This window comes from Mesoplodon densirostris, chromosome 1 (genome assembly GCF_025265405.1).
Source record: "Mesoplodon densirostris isolate mMesDen1 chromosome 1, mMesDen1 primary haplotype, whole genome shotgun sequence".
Lineage (NCBI taxonomy): Eukaryota > Metazoa > Chordata > Mammalia > Artiodactyla > Ziphiidae > Mesoplodon > Mesoplodon densirostris.
Genome location: NC_082661.1, coordinates 55331516 through 55342592, shown reverse-complemented (window position 1 = coordinate 55342592; position 11077 = coordinate 55331516). Strand labels below are relative to the sequence as shown.

The 11077-nt window shown below is 35.2% G+C and overlaps 1 protein-coding gene across 1 annotated transcript in view; it reads right to left on the bottom strand.

Annotated features, from left to right (window-relative positions):
- Positions 1-3506: 3506 nt before the first annotated feature.
- The window catches only part of DHX15 (DEAH-box helicase 15), a 52638-nt gene continuing 45067 nt past the window's right edge, over positions 3507-11077 (bottom strand). Inside the window, exons 12-14 of the mRNA XM_060103581.1 lie at positions 6996-7186; positions 5313-5482; positions 3507-4073 (exon numbers count right to left, since the gene is read on the bottom strand). Coding sequence (XP_059959564.1) covers positions 3956-4073; positions 5313-5482; positions 6996-7186 — 479 coding nt within the window. The 3' untranslated portion in view covers positions 3507-3955. The remainder of the gene's footprint in view (positions 4074-5312; positions 5483-6995; positions 7187-11077) is intronic.

The window sequence follows — 11077 nt, the reverse complement described above, 5'->3', positions numbered from 1 at the left end:
CTTAACCATTTAACTTACTTGGCTGCTTATTTATCTCACTTTACTCAATACTTGACTAATTAATCCTTAACCCATCCTTCCTTTCTGATACCTATAGCTCTTTACCACATTCATCATACCTTGCTTTGTATTATGGATCTTTGAACACATTTTTAAAATCCCAACCAGACCATAATTCCAGACGGTCTCTGAATTATCAATCTATTTTTATAGACTCACACAATGCCTTCCAGACTTGGTACTTAATAAAATGAACAGTGATCGGTATTACAAAGTGATGTATACAAAAATTCTATGAAGGAATACCAGTAACAATACAACTTCTATCAGGGAGAAATGTTAAAAACAAGTTATAAATGTAGTTTTCCCATGAGTTCTCAATCAGGTTCCATTTACTACAGTCTATTATTAATTATAAATGAAGACTGTACAAAAAATAGCATCTTTTCAAACAGAATAAAACAGGCCCACGTATTAAAAGAATGCAAGAAACCTGCCAAATACAAGTAACTCCCAGGTTTGGGTTAAACTTAGCGTATGACTGATAACAGAGGCTGCTTTTGCTAGGCTAAGTTCAAACACTTTAGAAATGAGCAATTAACAGTCCAAGCTAGAGAATTCACAGTAAGCCAAACAGGAAAGTTCCCAAAATCTAGCCAGTGTATATCAACAGAAGTACTTAAAAGTCACTACAGCAGTAAGTTCTCAATAAACACATTTGCCTTGATGATGGCAAGATAACTATCTAACCACTTGTATGATGGTTATCTTTTACCTATGGATAAAACATCCACCTATTTTATCCGTAAGTATGGTACGAGGGCACCTCTAAAAACGCCTAGAACCAGACCACAATACCCTCCTCTACTTTCACTAATACAGGGTAATATAATCTTAAGTTGCATTAACAGAAGCAATGGCATGTCTGGTCCCCTGGGAGATACAAGTTCCACGGCACTTTGCCCAGCTTAGACCACAGTATTGACTACAATCCAGAGAACACCCAGCAGAGGTTAAGCAGGAACATTCATGATATTTAGAAACCGTATCAGAGGAAGGCTGAGGAGGAAAACAGGCTATACAGCCTAAATAAGAATAAAGGAAGATGACAGTTAACTCAAATAACTAAATGGCATCATGCAGAAGAACAGCCAGGCTTATTTAACTTTACTCTAGAAGATTGGGCTTCCCTGGTGGCTCAGCGGTTGAGAGTCCGCCTGCTGATGCAGGGGACACGGGTTCGTGCCCCGGTCTGGGAAGATCCCACATGCCTTGGAGTGGCTAGGCCCGTGAGCCATGGTCGCTGGGCCTGCGCGTCCGGAGCCTGTGCTCCGCAACGGGAAAGGCCACAACAGTGAGAGGCCCGCGTACCGCAAAAAAAAAAATAAAAAAAAATAAAAAATAAAAACAATTAGTTACAGTGAAAGAGTATTCAGCTCAGCATTTCTAAGAGAACTATTAAGATGTCTTCTAAAGTAATGGTTTTGCTCTGAAGTATCTGAGCAAAGGGGATGGCCATTAAAATTATTCAGAAAAGAATCCCAACTATTTGCAGGTACCTTACAAACCTAAAATTCTAGAACTAAGTCATATATTATATTAAAAATTCAGCATAGAATCCTTTTATTTTTGCAATTCTAGCTAAATGGACTGATTACAGGGTATGTATTTTATCCTGCCCTATACCCCCAAGTTGTGTTCATTTCCTCGGCCTTTACAGGCAAATGTTCTACTTGCTGATCGTCTTTCTTCCTTCCTTATGCTACATATTCTGCACTCTGTATCTAGGGGTTCTGTATCCATGGTTGGTTGAATCTAGGGATGTGGGACCTGTGTTTACAGAGGGCCAACTGTATACTATGCCATTTTATATAAGGGACTTGAGCATGCACGGATTTTGGTATCCACAAGGGGTCCTAGAACCAGTTCCCCACAGTTACTGAGAATGACTATATTCACAACAAAAAGCAGTTCTACTTATTTTAAACTGAGAGATAAGGAGACCTCTCCAGAAAATCTTCAAAAAAGATTTTCTGAATTACTATGGAGGAAATTTTAATATTTTGGTAGGCATGATAATAGGGAATAAAAAAAAACTCGGTTTGCTGCTTCCAGGCAGCCACTCCCAATGCACACTCATCACTTATAAGATACAAACAATACCAGCGATTCCCAGAAACTGCCAAATAACTACCTAACATTGTTCTACATATCGTTCTAACTTGTTTCTCTGTAAGAAAACCTAATGGTTGAACTCTAGATTTTAAAAAGCACAAGGTTAAAAAACACACACAACACACTGAGACCTATTTAAAATTGGATAGATGGCCAGATTATAAAGATATGCAACTGATTTACCAACTGTATACTGTGGTATAATTTTAACAGATAATATATTACTTTGGCAAGACCTACCATTTTAGTGAAAAGTCTTATCAAGTGCCTAGACTTTCTTAACCTAAAAAAAAATGCTAGCATATAATATTGCCAATAGTTAACGTAGGATAAATTTTTAAACAATTTAAATGAAACCTAAAATATTACTTCAGCATGTAAATTACTCCATGGGAACAAAATTAAGCACTTAATAGAAGCATATTAACTCTTTCAAACCACTAGGCATCATTTAACAATAACAGCTACCTACACTGAGAAGTATCCCAGTAACCTGAAATACTCTTAACTTGCCCAATTAACTCCCTTACACCATATACTAGTTATATGCCTCAAAGTATATTTAAATCCCAACTATGTACACCTATAAATTTAACATTTAAATATTTTTAAAGAGGGGAGAGGGAGAAGAGGCAAGTCCAGACATTAATGAGTACAGTATTTACTCTTCAAGTAAAAGGAACTGATTTACTAAGAACGCTTTGATGGGTCACACCCTAAAGATGGGTTGCATCTAAAGACCCTTTGATGGGTCATTTGTGGTTAAAAAAAGGGTTTTTAACTTGTCTGTGACCTGTTACAGGGAATGGAAAGTTCACATTTTAACACACTAATTACTTTGTACATTGCATAAAACACCCAACACTGAGAATTTAGTAAAACTGACCAAGATCTATAATATCATTTCCTATTGTCTATTTAATACAAACATTTGTTTCAGTGACTAGAGTGCTTAGGATGGTCTAAGTAAAACAAAAACATCTGCTAAAAATGTGGTAACAAAATAATAAATAATCAGTCTTATGGAACGAACTTTAAGATGAAGAGAAAACTATCCTTTTATTATTCTGTCTTTGGGGATCCATTTCTGAGCAAAAACTACATACTTTATCCCATTAGATCACATCCTGACCTAACAAAGTGCTAAGCTATGTTCTTTAAAACATTGCTGTAACGACTACTTTAAAGAGCAACCCTGTGGAAAGATGCTGAATATGTAATCATAGTACACTTACAGTTTAAGGAGAGAAAAAAAAAGTCCCACACTGGGGAAGAGAAGAAGCCATACTTAAAGAGACTAGAACAAAAATATCAAAGTGCTGTGGCCAAAATTAGTATAAATAGACTTTATTGAAGTCAGTGCCTCTGTACTGAGACAGAAGATTGTGTCTACATAAGCACAAGTTGTAACATTTCACAACTTCTAAAAGGAATGTCAACAATTACAACGATCATGCATACCATGGTCGATAATCACATTTTAGAAGCATTTTCAACCATTTCTAAAGAAATGCTTATAACATTGTTATATATAGAACTACTTTCAATAAACTGCAAAACATTGATCGACTTTTCCAGTATGAGCTACAGTGTCAACACAAAAGGGAGGCATAAATGTTTAATTTATGAAATCAGAATGGAATATTTACTGTAAAGAAAAATTAAAAAGCTTTCAAATAAAGGCCATTATTGAACCAACGTGAAGAGCACAACTTGAACTTTTGAATTCATTCATCTTTTAAAGCTGTCCTCTGAATAACTTCAGTTCTAAGCATTGAATTCAGTACTGTGAATATTCCTTGGATTGCAGTTTGGCAATGATGCGGTCCAACTGTCTCTTTGCTTCACACTGTGGGAAATTGCTCATGTCATAATATTGAGGGGCAATTTTCACCAACCTGTCCAGAAGGGGGGGAAAAAATTACCAAATTAACAATTAAAGTACTGGAGTTGCTAATGGGATAGGCATTACTCATTAATATACTGATAAAGAAAGGCAAACCTACAAATCCAAATCAATGTTAAAATTACAAGTGCCTAATCCTTATAAACACCACTTTTGATATGCATGTTTCTAATAAGCTGTAAATTTTCTGATGGTGGACTTTCCATAAACTTAAAAAAAAGATAAATTCTTATAGAAAATTCTTTCTTTACATTAATACAAAGATATTAACATAAGGTCATTCATTTCTTCACTCTAGAACACTGTTTTGACCAACCTCTCTAAGGTTAGAGTACTGAAGGTTCTATACAAGAAACATCCTGGTATTCAAATGACTGGATCTTCTCATTTTCAAAGTTCTAATAACCATAAATATAACTCTATACCCCAAACAATACACTTGACTGAATCTTTTCTAACATTTAGCCATACAATTTTTTCTCAACAAAGCATTTAAGATAAAATGATAATGTCTTACACAATTTAAGTGTCAAAAGTCATAAATCAGTGTAGGAAAGAAGCCTCAAAGTATATAGCAAGTGACATCAACTAAAATGAGCGCTTCAGTCCCACCATTCTTGGCTGACGTTTCCTATCTTAAGTTACAGAATAGATTCTGGCAAAAAAGGAAAAAAAAAAAAAAAAAAAAAGGACACAAGAGGGAGTGAGGTAGTGAGCTACTGAAATGGGTGGGTACTTTTGCTTAAAATAAGTCAGTTCTGATTACATTTTGTGAATCAAATATTCAATGATACAAAGAGGTATAGTTTTTAATGCTTGCTTAGCTCCCAAAGCACCAACATATAAATAAATAATGGTTGAGAGCTAATTATAGTGGGACAGAGAAAATATAAAGACTGACTGACTTCTGGAACCAGGAGACTTGAGTTAATCACAACAGCAAGAGAAGGGCTCTAAAGACACTCTTGATATCAGTTAACTGTAACTTTATATTTGGCTCCAAATCCTGCCCATGTCCGTACCAACAATCTCACCGTCCTCTTATCAAAGCAAAGATTTTAAGAGGTAACCATACCATCAGGTCAAAGCTCCATAACTATACACTGGACTATATACCTTATTGATGAAAACACCAAATTCCCCAGAGTGAAACGAAAAACAAGACTCCTTTCAGATTCCATTCTGAGCAAACGGTAACGAAAACTTTTAGAACGAAAGGTGCTGAGCTTACCATTCAGGCTTGATATCTGTACACGTCCGGATGTAATTCTTTGTTGTAAGAACAAACTCATTATAAAGCACCCATTCAGGCTTGTGGTCAAGAACAGTAGAGGGATGCAACTGAACCACCTGGTTATCTTTCACAGTTAAGTAATGCCCTGTTCGTTCTAAATGTGCCACCTGAAACCAAAACCCAGTAAATTAATACAATACTTCTGATGTGCTAGTTACAGAACAAAAGTGGTGTAAAGCTACCTATATAATTAGGGACAAGCAAGCCTCACCTTTTGCTTTTTATCTGATGGCTATATATTTATTTACCACTGCCTAATAAAAGCAGGAATCGGCCAACTACAGCAGGTCAAATCCAACTCACTGCCTATGTTTGTAAGGCCTGTCAGCTAAGAATACTTTATACATCTTTAAATGATTAGGGGAAAAAAAATCACAAGAGAAACATTTGGTGACAATGGAGTGGAAATCACATGAAATTTACATTTCAGTGAAGTTTTATTGGAACACAGGCATTCCCATTTGTCCAAGGCTGCTTTTGTGCTACAAGGGCAGGCAGAGTTGAATAGTTTTAATAGGGACCTAATGGGCCCACAAAGCCTAATATATACTATTTGGCCTTTCCTGCCTTAGACTATCTAGAGCAGGTTCTTAACGCCAGGTGACAACTTTGTGGTAGCTGAACAATTACTAAAAGATTCATTATCTACAATCAAACACAGCAATTGGTGGCACTCATCTAACATTTAACAAATACCAAAGCAGATGAAGACAGCCCTTTCCAACTGTAGAACTCTAGTAATATAAAGAATATGTGTGAATAATAGAAATGAATAATACATAATAGAAAATAAACTCAATTTTATTCAATAAATATTTACTAAGCACCTACTAGGTGCCAGGTACTACACTGCATGCCCTATTTCTAGAAATCCGTAACGCTTGAGTAATAGAGCAAGGCATGAAAATCCTAACTCTAATAAGATCTTATAAGATGCCACAGTAAACATTCTGTTGCTTTGATTTCAAATACAATGAGTCAATCTACTTTCATTCTGACTCAGTGCATTTAAGTCCATTTTATTTATTGAGCTCATCTGGCCTTAAGGCAGGCCACATCTTGCTTAAAAGACAGAGCCAAAGGAGACAATGAAAAAAAACAAGTGGGATATATAAGAGATAACTAAAACCAATCCCATCCCAAGTAAGGGACTGACTTGTTTTCATAGAAACACTTTGCATTTTTAAAAACATAATCTGTTTTAAGTCCCTTAAAATAAATACTCACTAGATTTACCTGACAAGTTTTACTTCAGCCTCCAATATAAAACACAAAGCTAAATGAAACGTTTTAAATTATTTTTCATCTCTATTACTTAAATCAAGACACGCCTGGCTTTCCCAGCACCAAGTGTCTTAAAGACTCCATTAATAAAAAAGTAATTCTAAAATTGAATTCTATATAACTGGATCACTAATTATGCCATTTAGTGAATTAATTTAGACACGTAAAAACTTCTCAGTATATCAGTTCATTCACGAATTTGGACATAAAATTTAAGATCAGTATTTATAGGCATTCTTTAACTGAATTTTTGTGTTTACGTGGATTCCAAGGGCTGCTATAGAAAACAAACATTATGTAAACATTTAATTATGCACTTCTGTATTATCCACATACCTGCATAAAATACCCAGTAACCAAAGCTTTTCTTATATTAATATAATAGTCCCTGCTTGTAAAGTCAGTACTTCGACGAGGCAAATTAAATCTGTCCATAATTCTCGATAGCTGCTGGCGTACATTGTCTGCTGACATCAGGGACCTGTAGTTAATGAAGTTGTCATAACACCACTGAACCGATTCATGATCTACAAAGTTGGAGGGAGGGAAAATAAAAGGGGACATGAATCACCCAAACAGGTATATTATCTAATTAAAAACGGAAATCACTATAAACAGTAAGCTAAATAATCCAAAAGGGAATAACCCACATCATTTTTATAAATTAATCACAACGTTATCAACTTTCCTAAAAATCTGGAGTAAAGTTCAAAATTAGAAATAGCACTAAGGTTTCTGGCTATTGAATGACAAAACAATGGTTTTTGGGTAAACTATTTTAATTGTACTGAGTTATTTACCCATAAACATCCACCTGATTGTTTTCCATAGTCTGACAGGGGTGGGTTGAGAAAATTTGGAAAAATGCCATGTCTTTCTCATTTTCAAAGAAAAAACAAGCTTAGATTAAGACTATCAAATACAATTTAAAAGTTATAAAAATGAACTTCAAGTGACTATTGTGTGCACCCCAAACTTAGTGTTTAGAAGTTTTACTGTGACCCATGTACCTCTTAGTGGTTTAAAATACAAGTAACATAGTTTACAAGGATGTCTGGAACACTCATTCTTATGTTTAATAAACAAAGCTTATATCAAAGCACTTAAAGTAATTTCACTACATGTATTTTGTTTATTATCAAAGGGATCTTTCTCCATTGATTAATCCTTCCAACTAACCTAGAGATGCTCATATAAGAGCTCAAACTGTAGCATCATGTAAAATATCACACAGTGTCATCTTTATGTCTCAAAGACAGTCACAATGGAAAACTGCATTATTTATTTCAGAGGCCCTTAGATAAATAAATCTAAGAGGGTTATTCTGAAATGGGGGGGTCCTTAAAAAATTACAACTATGATGATCCTTTTCCAGCTATGTGATGTAATCTTTGGCATAGTCCTTCCTCCTTGGTTCTAGGATTCTACTAATTGTAATATATATATTCTTAATAGTTTGTCAGCGGAACAACAGGTATATTAATAAATGTTTATCCATTACAAAATGCAGCCACATTTCAGAAACAGGGTAGGTGGATAGATGGGGTAGTAAATGACCTTTAAATTGAAGAACTGACATGTTAAAATGTCCATTAATTAACCCATCTGGAATGAGAAATAAAAGGTATCCAACTGAACATACTGACATTTAAAGCAAAGCACTGAGTATCTTCAGAGATGAAACAAAGAAAGTATGTGTTTAATGAAAGGTAACGTCGAAACAGACAATAAAAAGGGGGACTTCTTAAAAGGGTTGTTCATTTGCTGACTCTGATCTGGAGTGTAGTGTTTCTGACGTGCTAAACTTTTCACAGAATTCATACACTAAAGAGTAACAGAACAGGAATTTTAAGTTGTCAAGATAAACAAATAGTATCTGATGGTTTTACTATGTCTCTAAATTTTTGAGAAATAGTTTGATAAATGGGAGGAATAAAATCTAAACATGGGAACATTTTATTAAAATAATTCTAGCTATATATTTCTCACAGTGAAACTACTCTTAAGATCTAAAGCCAAACCATTAGCACAGACACACACAAACACAGAGAAGTTAAGGCACTGCAAAATAACTTAAATCTAGTTCTGTTTCCCAAGTGTTAAAACAAATAGTATGAAGACTGATTTATCTTTACTATGTAATCAATCATTGTCTTTAATGAAATAGATCCTCTTGACTAATATCTGAAATATTTGCTAATATTTGCTAGTTTGCAAATACACAATGTTTCAAATACAACACAGCGTCACTTAAAAAATAGTTAAAACACCCCAAATTCAATAAATGGATATGAAATGTCCAAATATTATGTGGAGATCAAAGTTTGATGTTATTTTTAGAATAGCTCTCCTTATTTGAAAAGGTGGCAGTGATTAAAGGCTAAATGTCCAGTCATTCTGTTTCCTTTGACCTTATTAAGAAAAGCGTATCGAGGAAAAGGTCTAAAACTAACCAACAGCTTACCATCCCTATGGCAGTGAGAAGCATTTAGTAGAAAAGGATTATCTATTGAGTGAGTAGATGCTCCCATTCTACTTCATGACACTCCCTCTGCTTAGAATGGGTAGGATAAAGCTTTTATAGGTACCTACTGTTCAATATTTTCCTAGAAAGCTCCCAACTACCAAATATGTGTATAAAGCACAAGCATTCTTTAGCAATTTTATCATTTAAATCTTAAAACTCCTCTGATACTGTAATGTTACATTTATACGCAAAAATGAAAACACACAATTCCACTATAAATCTTAAATTTCATTTTCAAACCGAATTATGAAATCCAAATACAATGCTGTGCTAGTTATCATCAAAAGCTTAAATGACAGGGCCTCCCTGGTGGCGCAGTGGTTGAGAGTCCGCCTGCCAATCAATGCAGGGGATATGGGTTCGTGCCCCGGTCTGGGAGGATCCCATATGCCGCGGAGCGGCTGGGCCCGTGAGCCATGGCCGCTGAGCCTGCGCATCCGGAGCCTGTGCTCCGCAACAGGAGAGGCCACAACAGTGAGAGGCCCGCATACCGCAAAAAAAAAAAAAAAAGCTTAAATGACAAAATAACACAACCTAATTTTTAAAGAATTAAAATGTCCTATGAGAGAAATAGGGTTAAAAAACCATGCTGCTCCTACAGAAATCTTTTCATTTCCACTTAAAAACAGTACCTTAATAACGTCAAGGGATTCTGAGAACCAAGATGGGTGTGAATCTGCTCCTTCTCAAGGCAGTTATCACAATCTGTTAATAAGTTACATGTCTGGTGGTCACACAGTTATCAACTAGCATGTGATACAGTTCGCACCACAACAGGAATATAGTGTATTTCTTGAATTGACCTATCCCATTGGGAATAAAGGCTTTAACATTATGCATTACCAATACTTTGGACACAAGAAGGATAAAATTAATTTTCTGAAGTAAACTATGTATTGGCCTTCATCTGTTTCTCAATTACTTTTCACTTACCTCCCTTATCTGCCCCAAATTTGTTAGATCCAGGAAGAGAAGGACTCTACCTTTTCCTTATCTGATATTCATCAATTCTATCAACTCATATCAGAGTTCGTGTGTAAGACACAGATGTGCAATTTGGCTGCTAAGGTCCTTGTTCCTCATACTGGCCCTCTAGCACTTCTGGACCCTGAATGAATAAATTCACCCCTATCCCCAAAGAGATGTGCCAAAGTCAACAGACTATTTTAAGAGTATAAATAGGATTTTTTGAGAAATAAAAATGAGAGTCAAACAAAACAAGGAGTGCAAAATTTGAATGTCTATATAATAAATTAGGAAACTAAATTCTTATCAGCAGAAACCACAAACTTTCAGAGTGATTGAAGACACCACATTCCTGGAAAAGGGTGATGTAGGGCTATCAGTCTCTGATAACGTATCACCCAACAGGTTAACCTACCGATATGTAGAAATCAAATACTTTCAGAATCTATTGCAATTGTTTCCACATTTTTTCCCTTTACATTTTCCTCTCATTTAATTTTTATAAATAGTGCATTCCAACAAAAGCATCTGGCAATAACTGTATTATTACCACTATGTTTCCTTGTTTTCAAATAACTGGAAAATGTTTTTCATGTTGCTAAATATTCTCTGAAAACATAATATAAAGCTAGAACAATATTTCATCACATTGCTATAGCATAAATCACTGAACCATCTTTCTACTGGTGGGCATTAAGGTAGTTTCCATTTTCCTTTACTATGATAGATAACTGTGGGATAAAAAACTTGAAACATATCTCTGTCCACAGAATGCTAAAAGAAAATCTCACAGATTACCTCTGGGTCAAAGGGTTTGAGTTTGTTAAGGTTCCTGGTAACATAAAATCTACTGCTTTTCATAAACATAACATAAATTTATATTCCCAGGTCTGCTGTAAGACTGCTCCACTAAACCCACTCCTAC